General features: G+C 40.4%; 2 protein-coding genes across 2 annotated transcripts; one reads left to right on the forward strand and one right to left on the reverse strand.

The window, feature by feature from the left end:
* Nucleotides 1–5,215: 5,215 nt before the first annotated feature.
* On the reverse strand, nt 5,216–8,925 carry irg1l (immunoresponsive gene 1, like). Its single transcript, XM_078260839.1, has 6 exons — nt 8,716–8,925; nt 8,293–8,347; nt 7,925–8,112; nt 7,438–7,530; nt 6,868–7,073; nt 5,216–6,206 (listed from the first exon to the last, which is right to left on the reverse strand). Exons 1-6 carry the CDS (start codon nt 8,908–8,910, stop codon nt 5,279–5,281), a joined length of 1,665 nt encoding a protein of 554 aa, XP_078116965.1. The 5' UTR covers nt 8,911–8,925; the 3' UTR covers nt 5,216–5,278.
* Nucleotides 8,926–9,080: 155 nt separating this feature from the next.
* Nucleotides 9,081–16,596, forward strand: LOC144524523 (uncharacterized). Its single transcript, XM_078260840.1, has 11 exons — nt 9,081–9,178; nt 11,096–11,281; nt 11,369–12,883; nt 12,967–13,059; nt 13,146–13,250; nt 13,366–13,475; nt 15,018–15,209; nt 15,328–15,490; nt 15,595–15,760; nt 15,875–15,969; nt 16,063–16,596. The coding sequence occupies exons 2-11, from the start codon at nt 11,125–11,127 to the stop codon at nt 16,146–16,148; spliced, it is 2,682 nt and encodes an 893-aa protein (XP_078116966.1). The 5' UTR covers nt 9,081–9,178; nt 11,096–11,124; the 3' UTR covers nt 16,149–16,596.
* The last annotated feature ends 2,566 nt before the right edge of the window (nt 16,597–19,162 follow it).

Here is a 19,162-nt window from a genome sequence, read left to right on the forward strand (position 1 = left end):
CATCATCCCAAACATGTAAGGGTGTTTGCTGAATGGAGATCGACAAAACACACTTTGATGCTAACATGGGGCTGTTGCTTCTTGCTGTGATGTATAGATCATGTAATGAGGCTACATCTCATGGGATGCTGAGTCAGGCCAGAGTATATTTCATGCTACCATACCATGTCCATTTTATCCACAAAGCAACCCACAATTTATGCAACAGCCAATATTCTCTCCCAGGTCATATTTGACCCGTAAACCTAACACAGGCTTAATGGCACTCATCAAAAACTAGCTAGCAAACAATGTAATGCTTTTTTAAGGACTATCTATAGGCTAGCTTACTGACTTTTTTTTCACACAAATTAGCAAACAATGAAATATTTTGTTAAGGAAGAGCTGTAGGCTAACTAGCTAGCTAACAAACAATTAAATGTGTTTTTAAAGGAATAGCTAGCTAGCAAACAATGTCATGTTTTGTTAAGAAATAGCTACAGGCTTACGTGCTAGCTAGTAAACAATGTAATGTTTTGTTAAGGAATAGCTACAGGCTAACGTGCCAGCTAACAAACAATATCATGTATTGTTAAGGAATAGCTACAGGCTTACGTGCTAGCTAGTAAACAATGTAATGTTTTGTTAAGCAATAGCTACAGCAGGTTAACGAACTAGCTAGCAAACAATGTAATGTTAAGTTAAGGATTGCTACAGGATAAGTAACTGAAACCTATGTGTGAGAAGCAGTTTAGATTGCCTATAATTAATGAGGAGAGGGAAAATAATCTCTGTTTCCCGAGCATAAACCAGAGATGGCAGAAGTACTCACTTCCCGTACTCAAGTAGAAGTACAGATACTTGTGTTAAAAAAATACTCTGGTAAAAGTAGAAGTACTGATTTAACTTCTTTACTCAAGTAAAAGTAAAAAGTACAGGCTTGGAAATTTACTTAAAGTATAAAAGTAAAAGTAGCCTTGCGAATGACAACCATTTTTTATGCAAAGCTACCTGGACCACACAAATGTTACTAGAGTGCAAGCTGAGAAACTTCAGTTGACATGGCTCTTTATATGCCATTGCCTACATTTCAAATGGATGTCTGCCAATAGGCCTGAAACATCACATATATGATTATTGTGACAGAGACTCCAGGTTAATAAGATTCTGACTGAGTAGCAAGATGAATTCAGTTGTGTGATTCTGTGACAATTCACAGATCCAGTTTCTCTTTTTCAGTCTTCCCCTTAACATTTAAAGGAATCTACATGTATGTGTGTGTGCTCAAATATGGCTTCTGGGAAGAAAATAAAGGATAAAATATGAATTACTAAACAGACATTGACAAATGAATGCCGCCGAATCTGTCGAGTCGTCTTGTAGTGGTGCGTCAAGTGCAACGTATATTCCCATCCAATTAGATTAAATTTGGTATTGATGACGCGAAAAATAATAACGGTAACTCCACTGAAATTATTTGAAACTAAAGTAACAAGCCAATTTTGTAAAATGTAAGGAGTAGAAAGTACCGATATTTGTGTTAAAAATGTAAGGAGTAAAAGTAAAAAGTCGGCACAAAAGTAAATAGTAAAGTAAAAATATCTGAAAAATCTACTTGAGTACAGTATCCATCCATCTCTGGCGTACACCTATACACTGGGGCTTACTGGCAGCTTAATTTCACCACAAGCCAATGTGTGGCATCACTGTTGCTATACGTCAACATAGCAACGACACAACTATTGCGTCGTCTCGTTTGCTGTGGGTGGAGAAAATATGAAAACTGTACATGTCATTTATCATTGTGGTTGAATTTCTTTCCTTGTTGAGGTGGTTACTGTCCCAATACAAAGTCTTCGGTTTTGAGACTATTGATATTTTAATGTGCCTAATTGTAGGCTCTAACTAACTAGCCCTAAAAAAAATCAGGACGGACCCTCCTGATTGGACAGACGGACTGTCTGTCTTTTAACAGGAAGGAGAGGTGAAAAACACGGAAGCGCCTACTTTTAACAACTTTTACTGTCGTGTTTTCCTATTTGCTGTCGTGTTTTCCTATTTGCCGTTGTGTTTTATGATTTGTTGAAGTGTTTTCCTATTTGCTGTTGTGTTTTCATATTTGCTGTCGTGTTTTCATATTTGCCGTTCTGTTTTCCTATTTGCTGTTGCGTTTTTCTATTTGCTGTTGTGATTTGCACTTCATGGCCACCGTAGTTTACTGTGGAAATCCAGAGTTCTCGCGAGAGCACAATTTGAATTTGCTCAGCTAGTCACTCTCATGGATGTATTAAGAGAATGGTCACTCTGGCATTGAGTAATGATGCTCATTAACTATGCCCTTGTAGCCAAGCTGCACCAATCACATCGGTGTATCTGATATAGGCGGGCCAGAGGCGAGCTAAACAGATGACGACAGTTTAATCTACCAGTTGGCTCCGCTGGTAGCTAAGCGTATGGGGCTCTGGATATGTCACCCCGTGTAATGTTGTGATTGGTCGTAGCGTGCAGTGAGAATGCATGCTTGGTGCCGCCCCTCGAGTTGGGCCATTTTCATTACTCAATGCCAGACCCTTTCGGATTTGGGTCTGGATTTCTAGGCCAGTATTGGTTGTGTATTCATAGGAAATGTTTTTTTTTATTTCCATGCCGTACAGTGACAACAGTTCCTTTGTAATAGTGTCTTGTTTCTTAGTCCATATTTACTTTAGTTAATATGCCAGTCACTGGCATTATTTCCTTTGTATGTTTCCTTTTGTTTCCATTTGATAAAACAGTGTCAGAATTTGTGCAGGCTTGGACCCAAAATGCAGAGGGTAAAGAAGAGAAGGCAGCAGGAAGGTTTTGACGGGTTAGGGTTCTGCAAGTGTCCAGGGAACTGAAGGATGGGGAAAAAACAGGAGCACAGGAACTGGTGACAGCAGGGGCTCAGGAACTTGTGACAGCGAGGGCTCAGGGACTGAGGACAGAACCCCACTGGAGGCCCAGTAGAACGGCGAAGGCAAAGACCCTCTGCAGCATGTGCTTTCATGCTTCATTGGTTACAGAAAATGAGAAGAACAGCGGTCTGGGTCTAACGGTCCACTGACCCGCTGTCACTAGGTCTAACTGTCCCTCCTCCTCACTCCCCGCTGCCCCGGAGAACGTCTCCCGACCTGCGTCGGCCCCGGTCTATGGTTGGCCCGCTCTCCTCCCAGCGAGCAACCATAGACTTATTTACAGTCTATGCGAGCAGCACATTTTTAGCGCTCTTTTTTGGTAATTCAGAACATAGGGCATAGTAGTTGTAAACTAGAAAATTCCGCAAGAAATTTTGACAGTGTGCCTACTAGCCTACTTGTTGCACATCCGAATAACACTGGCTAACAGTAAATCTGCTGTTTGACATGTCCTGAAAAGAGAGGACAACACAGCCTAGAGTAAAGAGTCTCCATGATAAGAGGAGGAGTTTGTGTTTGGTTATTCAGAATTTTTGAGAAACTCTATTTCAGCACATCGGCACACTGAATAACCTGTGGTCCCTGCTTATATGTTCTATTCTCTCCCAAAGGAAGTAAAAGTTGTCTGCTGTGGATGCTCAGAACATTTAGCTGACCTTTATTTTATCCAAAAGATACAGTCGATCAAATCCTCCCAACTGCCCATTTTAAAACAAAGCATAATAGTCAATGGTTAGTTAAAAAAAATTATAACAAAAGGTGTCCCACATTATTTAATACATACACAGTTTTACACAGTTAGTTGAATGTCATCTGCTGATATGCAGCTCCTACAACGATTAATCTCTTGGTTGAAATACAGAGAAAATATTGCAAAACACAAAACGTTAGGTGGCCCTCTCTGACCAAAAGTTAAATTACAAAAGAATGTTTTGTTAATTTACTTCTCAAGATTGTGGAGCAGTTCATGTTCTGCTGTATTCTGAACCCCATAGAGCTGCTTTTAGACTCTGTTAGAACTCACTTTAAAAATAAACGTATAAACTTCTCTTCTTTAGTACTTTATTGACCCTTAATAAGACTTTGCTGGATTTAGCACACATAGCCCAGACAGTGCTAAGATATGTTGGTTTCCCTGTGTCCCATGCTAGACATGAGTTGGGCAGGTGCTCAAAAGAGAACCCACGTGTCTCCAAGGCCATTTCCTCCTGTGCATATTTATTGCTACATATTAACACAAAGACCACAGACAGAGGAACAGCTCTCTTTTCTGCTGGTTTTTGTTTACACTTCTAATGTTTACAATTTAACAAGAAAAGCACCATTATGTCACTTTTGTATGCTAAGCAGTTATAGGTGGGCTTTTCTTACTTTGCAAATGTCCTGCTTGTTTCAGTTGAAAGACACTAGAATGTTAATTATGAAAAGAAGACTGCATGGTTTTAAATTATTTACTGGCAGTAATTAACCTATATGACAGAGTAATGTGCTGTACTTTGTGATCTCATTAATCATTCATTTTCTCTATATAATATTTTATTCTCTGGAAATTTTTGTTGTACATTCTCTTACAACTTACTTTTTTGCATTTTCAATGTGTGTTTTAATACGTGTGGTTAAGTAGTCAGGAAGAGATCTGAGTATTTTTGTCAGCCAAAGAGAACACATTCTAGTTTGCTCAGACCATTTTCTTACGTCAATTTAATTTCTCACAGTATTTCTTTTTAAGTAATTTATTAAAAATGAAAACAGAGAAATGTTTGTGTGTAATGACAAAATGTCAGAGGAAAGTGTTATATTGAATAAGCGTCAAACATTTGCATTGTATAAATCAACATTTAACATTTAACCGTATAAATACAATATTTTGCAAACATGTAATACATGTATAATGTTGATATCTGAATGTAAAAAGAAAAAATAATCCTAATAAAGAAATGCATACATAAATCTTCCTTCATTTTCCATTTGCAATGTAGATCACTCATGAAATCAAATACAGGAGGACTCAGGAAGAACACAGGACTAGGTGGAGAGATTAGAATTCCACACAGGCCTGGAACACCTCGGGATTCCCCAGTCAGTGCTGGTTAATGTGGCTTGGGACAGGGAAGTTTGGGGTCCCCTGCTATAGATGCTGCTGATAACCGGTTGAAGATGGATGGATGGATGGATTAATACAATGAAATAATTCAGCAGAATTTACATCAGATAAGTATGTTTTGACATGTCTCAACAGATATTTCAGTATTCGTCAGTACTGGTAAAAGAGAGAGGCATATGGAAATGGTATATGAGACTGGTATATAATGTATTTATGTGCAATGATTTCTCTGCTGTTCTCATTGTGTATGTCTGAGTTCTCATTGCAGCTGTGAGAGAAGGGCCCTGCAGTCCCCAAGTCTGTCCAGCTCCTCCACCACATCAATCAGCCTCTCAACTTTCTCTGAGGGAAGAACGGCCCCCGCGTTGTTTCTGAACTTCTTCCTCAGGCTCTCATTGGTGAGGGGGTTGCGCCAGTGACCGTAGAAGGTGTCACAGTGTCCCTTCAGAATGTCTCCCCCAACAAGTGTCACCTGGACTTCACCATACATACTGTTAAAATTAGCTGGGTTGTCTTGGGGATGCTCCATGCGAACACGGCTCAGCAGAGCGAATAGGTCAGGGCGTCTTAAGGCAGCGGGTGTGAAAGACTGCACAGTCACCTCCCCATCCAGGAGAGCGCTGCAAGCATTGAATTGGAAGGAGTGGCGTGCCTCATGCTCAGAGTCAGGGAAAGGCCTGTTGATGTACTTTGATTTGGGGACTCTGAGCAGGATTTCTTGGACTTGAGCTGGGGAGACAGTGCCAGGGCCAAATCCCACAAGAATCTTATGGACTGAGGCTGCAGCATCTGCCACCCAGTGCATCCCTAGATGGGCAGGGAAGCGCTTGAAGCCCATGTCCTGCTCCTCTAGTAGGAACATATGGCCGTCATCATTGGGTAATTCTAAAGGCTGCGGTACATAGTCTTCATAAAAAGCATTGAAACCAGCCACACCAGTGACATCATCCAGGACCAGAGAACTCGCCTCTAGGCCTCTGGATGCTAGCAGAGCAGCCTCCAGCCCCAAACGTGAGGCATTACCGATGTGGAGCGGTTTAGACTGAGTGGCAGCATTAGCCATTGGGGCTCCAGATAGAGAAGTAGCTATAGCCAAGGCATGACTGCACTGGGAGGGATCCAAAGACAAGAGGCGAGCACAGGCGGCTGCACTTCCCATGGTCCCCACCACACTGGGAGGGTGAAACCTGGTGATGAGAAAGACAGAAAGAAATAGACTTTGGTCAGGTGTTTTGGAACTTTTTACTCTTGTGACTAAAGGAGCATTTCAAATGGCTGCTCTCATCATTATGGTTAGAGCTCCAGCATGTAAAGATGACTCTTTGTACAAACAGCTACTCTTTCACGAGAATTTCCACATGCAGAGCTTATTTCAGGGATGTTAAAGGAAGTAGGTTTTTGGCCATTTCAGTATTTGATAAACAAACAAATGTGGCAGGTTATTTGACTTGGTGTAAACACTTGCCAAATGGAGTCCTGTGTGATATTCTCCTCCACATGGCTAATTGTGCTAGCAGTACCCACAGAGCCTCTGCTGTCCTTGAGATGAACATAATAACACACCTTTTACAGCTCATTGACACCACTAAGAGGCTGCTCATTACACTGCACAGGCCTCCTTGTAAAGCACATTGCAGAGATCAGCAGAGTCAAATATGGATCTCTTTAGAGTCATGTGGATACTTGTTCTTCATGTAGAGTACAAATAAAAACAGTGAACTGGCTTTATATCTATTAAATCATCACTGTAATGACCCAGTAAATTACAAAACCTACTGCAATGTTGCTTTTAGACTAAATAAATTATAGTATCTATGTCCAATATGACTCACGCCCTGAGGTTTTTACCTATTGGGGATGTTGTGGGCCTCATTAGAGAACCTCATCAATCTGCCCTGGATCTCAATGCCGATGTTGAATGCCAGCAGGAAGTCCAGGCCACTAGGTTTGCTGTTAGCAGACATCATGTCACTGAGTGCTAACACAGCAGGAAGGACTGCTCCTGAGGGATGAGTGGCAGGGTGCCATGTATCATCAAAGTCCATGGAGTGAGTCTGCAGCAAAAAAAAAACAAACACATTTTCAACAACAAAATGATTGTGAATCATAGTACATAGAGTAAGTGTGCTTCATGAAATAATACAGTAGCTAGCTTTAAACACTGTGTCTGTGTGTTAAAATACCTTTAATTGCCATAACATGGCTTCATCCACTGGAGGCAAATACATGTGGCAGAAATTAGCTTGACATCCTGATGGTTTCAGCAATGTTTACAGATATGCTGGAAATGTGGGGTCAATTTAGTGTTAGCAGATAGCTGAGTATAAAATATCTGTAGTTTGCTTGTGGTAATGGGTTAGGTGCATCTGAGGTGCACTGGGGACAATGGAGACATCTGTCCCACCCATTTATACTCACAGCCACTCCATTGACGAAAGCTGCCAGTGTCGGGGAGAGCCTGGTGCCCCTGCGTCCGTACACAGAGCTGATGTCATCAGGAGCATACATGTGCTGAAGGGGAAAAGACGGAGACAGGTAAACACAGGGAGTTGTCTCAAGGACATTTTTAATATTAACAGTTTACAGTCACAGATTGTGTTGTCACATATTTAAAGTGAACTTTACTTTAAAAAGCTCTGGCATATAACTCTTCAGTTGAAGCTGAATACGTTTCTTTGTAAGTCATATGTCAAACACAGAAACTTGGAGAAAAAAGGTCACCAGACATTAAAACCCTGCCTGTTCCAAGACACAATTGAGCATAATAATAACCTGGGATTTTTTTTTGGACTCACACAGCTGACTTACAACTACTGTTTGCATAAGGTCAAGCAATTTCTTTCATCTGTCTTACTGCTTCATATCAGATAAGACCTTAAAGTTATTTCTTTCCCCTCTGCCTCACCTGGCAGTGCTGCAGAGCCAGCTCAAACACGTCTGTTGTGCTGCCAATCACACCAACTCCAATGCTATCCAGCACCATCCTTTTGCTGCGGTGGAGCACCACAGAGGACAAGTGCTGGGGCTTTACTTCACTGATGAACTTCCCAAAGCTGGCTGTGACTGTGTCCTCAGGGGCCGGGCGCTTCAAGACTGCAGGGGGAAAGAGCAAAAAATGGTGTTTGCACAAATAAAGAACGAGATAAGGAGTAGATAAAAGAGAGATGTTTAGTTTTAATATTTGTCTACAAGTAAAAATGCTGTTTGGAATGGCTGAACCATAGAGAAATGTCTCTTGTATTTGGACAGACAAGAGAACAGAGTTAAGTTTACCTTCCACTGCAGATTTATGCAGTCCTCTGACAGCCCACACTGGTCTAATGGTTTTCTGCAGGACAGAATACAGAATATCTTTACTGGCACCTGTAAACCACTCAGTGTGAATGTATTGTATTATTTTTTTAATTTTGTACATCTTAAATTCATTTCAAGTGGCGAACACAGCCTTTTAGTGGATATTAGTTATTAATTATTATTATTTGTACAGTATTTGTAATTTCCTCAACAAGAGCTCTATTAAATTATCCTGTTAAAGGTTCTCACAAAATACCTACATCGTTAAAACTATATTGTGATTTTAGAGTTTTAGACATACCTAGCAATGTATTTGACTTACTTAAGGCTGAACAAAATTCATGATTACAGTAGATCCCTATTAATCAGAAATATTAATGTAAAAATATTTTAAATCTTTGCCTGTAATTTGGAGATCATAGCTTCAGTCAGTTGTTGCTCTTCTTTTTTCTTTCTCTTAGATGCAGTAGGTTTGCAGTCAATAGGTTGTTGAAAGGATGGTGGTGCTTTTTGGATTGACACCTGCTTTATATAGTCCAGGGCTATGACACCGGCCTGGGAGGAACAGGGCAGGGCCAGAAACAGAGGTGTAGCCATAACAAAACCTTATCAGATTAAATTTAAATATCCACGTTGACCACCATCATCATCGTCATAACCAGCATATCACAATCCTCAGAAGAGGAGGAGGAAGGAGCGGAACTTTATTGTCTAAGGTGAAGAGCAGTGATGTCACTGCTCAGGTTGCAGACTGTTGGGGATTTTCATGAACTCCTCCTACACACAGGGAGGCCTTATTTATGACAAACGTTTATCCCTGCTTCAGAACAACTCAACAGTTCATCTGTCTGGGCGTCTTCACCAGGTAAGACTTTTTTTTGCCATTTGCTGTATTACTAGCTAGAAAACTGCTTTATATTTATATTTATTATTTTTAAATCCTACATAAAAAATGGATGGTGATAACAGGTTTTTTCACATGGTGTAAATATCTACAGTTAGTAGGAATATGCTCTGTGACAGAACAAAGTGAGTTAGGTTTGAAAACAGAATACCAAAATTACAACTCTGAAAACATTTAAATGACATAATCAAAACCAGTAGTGTCTTTTAGGTAAATATCAGTAAATATTAGTCTGTTAGGGATAAAATGCTCACTTTCTCAGGTTTCTGTAAGTGTTTAGGGAGAGAAGACAGAACAAAGAGAGTAGGACTTTCCAATTCGACTTAACATGGGCGTAAATCTGATCTAACAGTAGGGGGGACAATAAACATAAAATTTCGGAAAAGCAATTTTTGAAGGGGACACAAATAATACAGCCAATTATACTCGTAGAGGACGTGTACACAGAGGAAAGCCTTAATACTATCATTAGTGTAGCATGGAGACTGTACCATTATCCTTCTTTTCAGCGTTTCTCTTGATTCAATGAAAAAGCTGACTAAATTGACCAAAATATTCTTCTTTAAAACCATGTATTTATTTTTAAGTTGTTTACAATCAAGCCACAAAACACATAATGACTTATTTTGAAAAAATTTCCCTATATAAAATAAATACAATGCTTTTGTACACTTGTTAAATTAGCTGATCATAATGTAAATTAGTGAGCCACTAGTAAAGCTCATCTGCTAACCCTGACGGCCACACACCTCCAAAAATATGAACTGAGCTCAACACACTTGATGTTTACACACCGATGTTTAATGTGAATAAAATAGCCTTGAACCACCTACTTACTACTGTCACTACCCGATGTGTGAGTCCAGTGCAGATCCTGATGTACAGCAGGCAGTGGACCAAACCACTCTGAGGCAAGGGAGGGGGGACTCAAAATGTTTCTAAACTTAAAAAGCATTTTTAGGGGTTTCTATTGTTTTACTACTTACACACATATTTTAAGTATACATCATTATGTTATTTACAATACACAGCATTGTTTTAATGATATTTCTAGGGGGGGGACAACCATTAGATGGGGGGGGTCCTGCCCCCCCCGACCCCCCTGGGATTTACGCCCTTGCGACTTAATTGAGTTTGCAGGACTTAACAGTTTGTCACATGTGCTTTACAGTATATTAATGTTCTTTAAAATTATTTGTTTGCTTTTAGCCTTGGTTCTAATTTTTTGTACAATGATGTGCTAATAAGCAAGTTGTACTTTCCAACAACAAAAACAGTGACCTCTCTCTCTCTGTGCTTATAACTTGCATCCATATTTTAGCAACACAGTGATACTGTTCAAATGTTGCTAATAAATTGTTACAATAAGTCAGCAAAGATTAAGATAGTATTCTCAGTTCATATTTTTGGGTAATTTCTGCATTTGGTATTGCACATTATACTTACTTAAAGCTATAGTGCGTAGTTTCTGTCGCCCCCATGAGGAATTCTAAGTAATGACAACAAAACTGTCAGCGCATCCACATGATACAAGCAGTCCATGATCGTGCACCACCCCCCATGCAGTTGCTTGTAACCAAGGAGGACATGGAGGATTAAAAAAAGCATGACTCTTCAGAAGAGATAATTATCTTTGCTCGATTTTCTGCGCGCAAAAGTCGCCGGATGACACCATTTTCTGAACATAGCCATACTGACAAATACAAAGAGAGTTTTGTGGAGCTGAAAGTCTTAATTAGGTTTGTATCAACTTATGTGGCAATGGCTTGAATGTAACGGACGTTCATTAATATAAAAAAGTTACGCACTAAAACTATAATTTAAAACGTACGTACATTCATGGATATGTTGTCTGTGTCATTTGTTTCACTGTTTCAGTAAAACTGCAGCTTGACAACAAAGACAGGATGGCAACATCAGATGGGTTTCCAGCCAGTTTCTATGGTGAACCAGGAGTGTTAGGCATGTTATCCAATGGGATAAGTGCATTCCTTGTACTGCTACAGAACTTCAATACAGCACACACTGGCAATGCACCAGTCGGGGTGGAAAACATACTTGCAGGTAAACCTTTTAGAAAATCTGCAGAAAATATTTATTAAAAAATGAATAAAAATTGTCTTAGTAATTTCAATTCCATGTTTTTTATAGGTGTTCATCTCATTTTGATTGGTGGTATATGCCAACTGGTAGCTGGACTGATTTCCTTTAGAAGATACGATCATCTGAGTGGCACTGCGTTCATTGGCTATGCTGCTCTTTGGGGCAGTTATGGTGCCACCCGAATCTACTTTGGTGCCTTAGCTGAAACTCCTGCAACAGCATCAATGCCACATCAGATGATGAACAATTTGTCCCTGTCCACAAACATGATGAGCAACATGTCTCTGAATGCCACCACAGAGATTCCAGTTAGCTATGTTTTGCTGTCCATAAAAGAGTCAGCAATCACTGGTCTTGTCCCTTATATACTTCTGTCCTTTCTCCTAGCCTTCTGCTCTGCCACGGTCAATTACATCATGCCTTTTGTTTTTGGGGCCATCACAGCCACCTTAGTTTTTGAAGCAGTGGGTCTGGTAGCGAGCTCCTGGGCTCTCGTACTCTCTGGGGTTCTGGAGTTGCTCATTCTGATTTTTGCCATCTATGGTTCAGCTGCACTGCTTGTAAAAGGTCTGACTCAACGTCTAGTCCTCAAAGGCTTCGGTACCCCCCTTTTTAATGTTCTTCTGCTAGGGACCCCCAACTCAGCAAGCGCCCAGAGCATTGGCCAGGAGAAGAAGAAGAACACAAAATATGCAGAGCCCATGGCCTTGGGTTTCTTCTGTGACACTGTTGCCTCCTTCATCTTTGCTTTCTACAGCTTTGGGTACATGAAGTCCTTTGGCTTAGGAGCTGCATGGGTCTCAATCATCACAGTTGCCCAGCTGTTCTCCAGCTACTACGCCCATCTACGTCAAGACTGCTACCACACCACTAAGTTTGGTCTTCATGCCACATATTGGCTGATCAAAGCTTGGGATGAATTTGTGGTATCTGCTCTGGTTGCGGAGGACATTAATGTGGCCTCTGGTAGGGTAACAATGGTGGGAAATTGGTTCTTTGTGATGGCAGGCGTGGCGCTCTGTGTGGGAAGCCTGAACACAGATGTCCTAGAGCTGATCCACAACATGTTGTTTCTCCTGCTTACACTCTCAACAATCCCCCAGATTCCTCTCCAGGGATACTACATCTTCTTTGGTGTAGCCTGCTCCCTGTTCACCACAGCCTCCCTGTATGGCACTTTCTCACGTCTCATCAACACCATAGCAGAGAAGTCTCTAATCCCTGTAGGACCACAGCCCATCGCCTCTGACCAGTTGAAGAAGGCTTTGAAGTGCTGCAGGGCCGAGCAGTGGGACCCAGAGCCCCTACCTCAAACTGACCAAGATTCAGACGCCCTGTTCTACCTTTCAAATGGGGTTGCAGCTCTCTCAGCTCTTCATGCAAGTTCATCCAGGATGAATCCTACCTTTCTTCATCTGACTATCCCTTGGGTCCTCATCTCTGGAGCCATCATCCAGGTCTATGTCAGCCGACTGCAAATGACAGGAGGTGGCCGTTTTGGTTCAGTCATCTCATACATCTATGTAGCAGTATGGGCAACCTGGACCTGGTTTAGGTTTGCAGGTATGTCAGGACAAACATGTATTAAAATGAAGACATGTTCTCACTGATTTACACAAAATTCTGATCCCAAGTTTTTTTTCTAGGTGACATGCTTCAGCTTTCCACAGAGGAAGCTTACGGTTTTACAGCCGGAGCCATTGCTCTCTTGGTCATTAATGCTTTCCTTATGCTGATTGGTAAGGTCAACAGGATCTTTTAATAGAAGACTTAATTCATTAGTTTGTTTTTGAGCTTGTTTTCATTCTTCAATTGTCTATGTCAGCTGCCGACAGGAACCTGGTTTTGCTGTTTCTAACAGCAGTCATGGAGGTTGTTCTGGTCTGTTTCCTGCTTTCCACTCTGCAGCGACTGCCTTATGAGCTAGAAAGTAAGTATGGACAAAGCCTCATTCTGATCACATTTATCTTTTGAAATGGAAATAGACGAAAATGAAAGTCTTTAAAAACTTGATATATTGAAACATTCTGACATTTTCTTTACAGTTGCCATGTTTGCACTACTTTCAATAATTTGTATATATGGAGCTCTGGCGTCACTGGTGAATTGTATCTTCTCACAAAGACTGCTACCTATGGGCCCTCCCTTAAGAAAGGTAACCAATTACAGTTTTTCTCAATTGCTAAAACACAATTTCTGAAAACATTATACACAAAACCTCATCTTCAAGTACTATTTACAAAACCTCTGACTCCTCTTGCAAAATGAAACTTTCGCCTCATAACAGTTTTACCTGTGTTCAAAATCAAACACTGCTCTGAAATCATAAACAAAGTGATCAAAATGATATACACTATCAAGCAGTCAGTAAGCAATACACCAAAAAAAATAGAAAACACATTATTCAAAACATAGAATGAGAATGAGAATATAGTTCTCAGGGAGAAGTAATCTGAAAACAAATTTCATATTTTTCCGTCATTGTCTTTAGATGAAAGAAAACATGTTCTAATAGCTCAAAATTAATCAGAAATTACTACTCTGCTTTGCTCTTTGCAATTTGTTTTGTTTTTCCTCCTCCTTGTACCCCTATGTTTACAGTACTGTACCCTACATCTCACAAACTTGTCCTTTGTCTCTGTGATACTGTAATTCTTGTTCTTTGTTGATATGAACCTGCAACCACTCAAAATCTATTGAGCAGTCAGTACTGTACAGTAACAAATGGAAAGCACAATGTTCAGGGCCATACAATTTGTTCATTGTACAGTATACAGCCTACAATGCACTGTACTACAGTATACAAGGGACAACAATCAAAGGAGTAAACATGTGATCAATGTGCTTCTTCTTGTCTTTGGGCTGGGTCAGGCCAGAACACTTCGTCGACATCACAAGCAATATTGTCCCTCCTGAGGCAATGGGGGAAGAAGCCTCTTGTGTGCTGTATCCAGCCCTGACACCTCGCATACGCATACGCACTCGTCCTCCTCTCACATTGTTTCTTCTATCCATTCTCAGACTTTCTCCTTCCCACCTTCAACAACCTGTTTACTCTCTGAACTGGCTTATATTGGTTGTGTCACATCATTTGAAACAAGTGAAATCAATTTTGAGTGGTTGTGTTCAATCAATGACATGTGTTCTCTATTTGTATTTGATTGTTGCTACTTGTGTTTACCAGTATGGATGACATGTGCATTAGAGTGCAGAATGTGTTTTGAGAATGAGAATGTGTTTAGAGATTTGCTGAAAAGTCTAAGTGAGATCTGCAAATTGTGTTTGACCATGTGAAATGGTTGTATTGACAACAGACTGCACAATTAGCTAAATGAGTTCAGGCAACTGAGAACTTTGTTCAGCCAGTGTTTTAGCAATTCAGAAAAACTGTATAATGATGGTCAAATGAAGCTTTGTGAACCATTTTCTTTATTTGCTGAGCTCACTAGATGGCGCTCTCTGTTCAAAGAAAAAGGTTAAAGTAATGGCAATTCAGTGTGTTTTCAACCCTTTGTTGAAGAGAGAGCCCCATCTATGGGCTCAGAAAAAAGAGAAAATGGTTCACAAAGCTTCATTTGGCCATCACTACCAATTAAGACACTCATTTTGCATTCCTCTGCTAATTCTACAGTGTTATATTTGATCCTGTTAATTTTTGTTTTGTTTTAAACGTCCCTCCCTCTGTGGCCTGTCTCAGGAGAAAGCGAAGCAGGAATCTGCTCCGGAGCTTCCCTGTCCTGTGGCTAATTCCCGACTCACCAGTGGTCTCCTGAAGATTGCTGGCCTCCTGAAAGAAGGAGGAGTGTGTGGTATTCCCACAGACACTGTGTATGCCCTGGCTGCCTCCTGCAAGAATCCTCAAGCTATAGAGAAAATCTACAATATTAAAGTAAGAATGAAATACATACTGGTAGTTTGTATCATTTGGAAGTTTGATATAACACAGATCATTTAATCCAATTTCAACATTTTGTCTTCATCAACCTGTTATCTGTGACCTCGTCCAGGACAGACCAGCAGAGAAGCCCATCTGCATTTGCATCTCTAACGTGGAACAGCTGGTGGCAGCCAGGCCTCCGTTCAGCCCTCTGCTCTGGGAGTTTATGAGGAATGTGTATCCAGGCGGCATCAGCTGCATCGTCAGCAAAGGAGACTGGCTGTTCAAACTAGGTCAACTGTTCAGTTTAAATGTTACTGGATTCAGTTTACAACTTTTTCCAGTTTATTAATATGAATCATAAGTATTCAGCTCAGTTTTAATGTATCCTGTGTAGGAGTGGGTCCAGCTTATGACCGTGTTGGCACCAAGGATAGCATCATGATCCGCGTCCCTAACCACACGGTGACGGGCCACCTATGTGACATCACCGGACCCCTTGCTGTCACGTCAGCCAATCCCAGCGGAGAGCCAGACAGCACCCACCACACCATGGTCATCAAGTAAGTGTCTCTTCACAGAACTGACCCACTACATACCATGTCATCACAGTATATTGCTAATGAATTCACATTCACTCACACTCTCTCCTATCATACCATCTCTTTTTGCTGCAGTCGACTGGGACACAAGATCCAAGGGGTTCTGTGTGACGGAGACTCAAATGAAGTTGTTGCTTCCACCGTGGTTAACTGCCTGAAGATTGATGAAGGTGAAACGCAAAATATTCCCAATACGTTCTCTCTTTTTTGGTTTTGTTTTCACAGGCACTTTCTAACTCAAACCCATCTCACTCTTTCCACAGGGACCATCACCATTGTGAGGGAAGGATGTGTCCCTGCAGTAAAAGTCCGACAGATCTTCGACAGAGTGAAAAGCACTATGGTGTGATTGTCTCGTACCTCATTTCTCTGCCTCAGAGAGCCTCATCGTGACTTGTTCCCTACAAGATAGGCTTCTTCAGCTCCCCCCATTTACATTCAACAAGAAACACTATATGAATGATATTTGAAAGACGTGTGTGTGCATGTGTATTGCTGGTTGTGTAACCTATGTGTATAACTGTGGATGTCTTGGCAAATGTTACAATAAAAAAAACTAAAACATTTGTAGCTCACAATGTCTTTGATGGACACTTAACATTGTTGTACCACAACTTAATGAAGATACCATTTCTCAGCTTTATCATTCTGGCAAAAAACAAAAGTGTAATAACTTTTATATTTAGGTTAGTAAAAAGAATATCAAAATATCTTTATTAACTGAGTTCATTAAAAAAGTGTAATATTTCTGTAAATATTTATTACATTTAAATTATAGGCTACTGTATGTTGAGATGAATTTCAAACTGCAAACAATGAATTTGACAGATGTGTAACTTGTGTTTGTGTCCCAAAATAATAATAATAAAATAACAATGTCAGCAATAATATCATTTTCCATTGATTTATTAAAAAAAAAAAAACATTTTATAGCATTTCTGCCTATATTCAATAGTTGACAATTGAGCGGTTACATGAAACAATTGGAGAAAAAGGGGAAAAACAGATGCAACAAAGGCCCCCGGTTGGAATTGAACCAGGGATATAGTGAGTAGTGAGGACATAATGTGTTTAAAATCAAAATCAGTGTCCAAAATGATAATACAGACTGCAATAGCCATTTACTGTTGCTGGTTGTATTCCCACTAGTACCGGTGGACCACCATGGGGCCTTATTTTGGGGAAGAAAAAATGTGTACTGTAGTGAATAGGGGGAGACAAATAATTATTTGATCCGGTTTTTATTGAGCCATGAATTACAATTTTGCATGTCAAGAAAATCTCAGTTTGTTGCAAAACTGCTGAAGTATAAGACTGTGAAAATATGTAATGAGAAAGAAGACTACTCACTGCAAAGTTGCATAAGTGACGTCTCACTGAAGCTAGGATGCCTGTGTGTTTCGAGCATCGGTTCTTGCTAGTTCTTACGCCTTCCGGCTGATAAAAAGACGCTAGATAAAAATCATCAGGTAATATAACGTTAAATGTGATGTGAAATAGCTAAGCTAGCTAGCTAGCGAGGAAACCAAGCAGCAAGTCAGATGACGCATGTTGTGCGAGACAAGATATGTAGTTTACTAAGCAGTTTCACTAAGTGGTACTACGACAAACCTACGAGAAACTATGACTTTCTTCACTTGCAAAATTATCTTTTAATTTAATCTTTAATTTAATCTGTTGTCCGATCAATCATAAAACTTGGAGGACATTACACAACATCTGAAATCTTCCTCATGTTGCCTTGATATCAACAGTTTAAAAAAAAAAAAAGTTTCAAATTGGATGGCCTCAGATCTTCTATAAACTTTAAACAAGTCTCCTAACTCATGTTTCTTCCCACAGACCCTGAAAACTGCAGTCATCAAGCCACTTATTCCAGACACGTCACTAATGAACAATTATACCCCACTTATAAAATATATATATATATATATATATATATATATATATATATATATATATATATATATATATACAGTGGTGTGAAAAAGTGTTTGCCCCCTTCCTCATTTCCTGTTCCTTTGCATGTTTGTCACACTTAAGTGTTTGAACATCAAACCAATTTAAACAAAAGTCAAGGACAACACAAGTAAACACAAAATGCAATTTGTAAATGAAGGTGTTTATTATTAAAGGAGAAAAAAAAATCCAAACCATCATGGCCCTGTGTGAAAAAAGTGATTGCCCCCCTTGTTAAAACATACTATAACTGTGGTTGTCCACACCTGAGTTCAATTTCTCTAGCCACACCCAGGCCTGATTATTGCCACACCTGTTCACAATCAAGGCATCACTTAAATAGGAGCTGCTTGACACAGTAAGGTCCACCAGAAGATCCTTAAAAGCTACACATCATGCCGAGACCCAAAGAAATTCAGGAACAATTGAGAAAGAAAGTAATTGAGATCTATCAGTCTGGAAAGGGTTATAAAGCCATTTCCAAAGCTTTGGGAATCCAGCGAACCACAGTGAGAGCCATTATCCACAAATGGCGAAGACATTGAACAGTGGTGAACCTTCCCAGGAGTGGCCGGCCGCCCAAAATTACCCCAAGAGCGCAGCGACGACTCATCAAGAGGTCACAAAGACCCCACAACAACGTCCAAAGAACTGCAGGCCTCACTTGCCTCAGTTAAGGTCAGCGTTCATGCCTCCACCATCAGGAAAAGACTGGGCAAAAAATGGCCTGCATGGCAGAGTTCCAAGGAGAAAACCACTGCTGAGCAAAAAGAACATCAAAGCTCGTCTCAATTTCTCCAGAACACATCTTGATGATCCCCAAGACTTTTGGGACAACATTCTGTGGACCGATGAGACAAAAGTGGAACTCTTTGGAAGGTGTGTGTCCAAGTATATCTGGCGTAGAAGGAACACTGCATTTCATAAAAAAACATTATACCAACTGTAAAATATGGTGGTGGTAGTGTGATGGTCTGGGGCTGTTTTGCTGCTTCAGGACCTGGAAGACTTGCCGTGATAAAAGGAACTATGAATTCTGCTGTCTACCAAGAGATCCTGAAGGAGAATGTCCGACCATCTGTTCGTGTACTCAAGCTGAAATGAACTTGGGTTCTGCAGCAGGACAATGATCCTAAACACACCAGCAAGTCCACCACCGAATGGCTGAAGAAAAAACAAAATGAAGACTTTGGAGTGGCCTAGCCAAAGTCCTGACCTGAATCCTATTGAGATGTTGTGGTATGACCTTAAAAAGGCCGTTCATGCTCGAAAAACCCTCTAATGTAACTGAATTAGGACAATTCTGCAAAGATGAGTGGGCCAAAAATTCCTCCAGGGACGCTGTAAAAGCCTCATTGCACGTTATCGCAAGCGCTTGGTTGCAGTTGTTGCTGCTAAGGGTGG

The sequence above is a fragment of the Sander vitreus genome, chromosome 10, assembly GCF_031162955.1.
Source record: "Sander vitreus isolate 19-12246 chromosome 10, sanVit1, whole genome shotgun sequence".
Taxonomy (NCBI): Eukaryota; Metazoa; Chordata; class Actinopteri; order Perciformes; family Percidae; genus Sander; species Sander vitreus.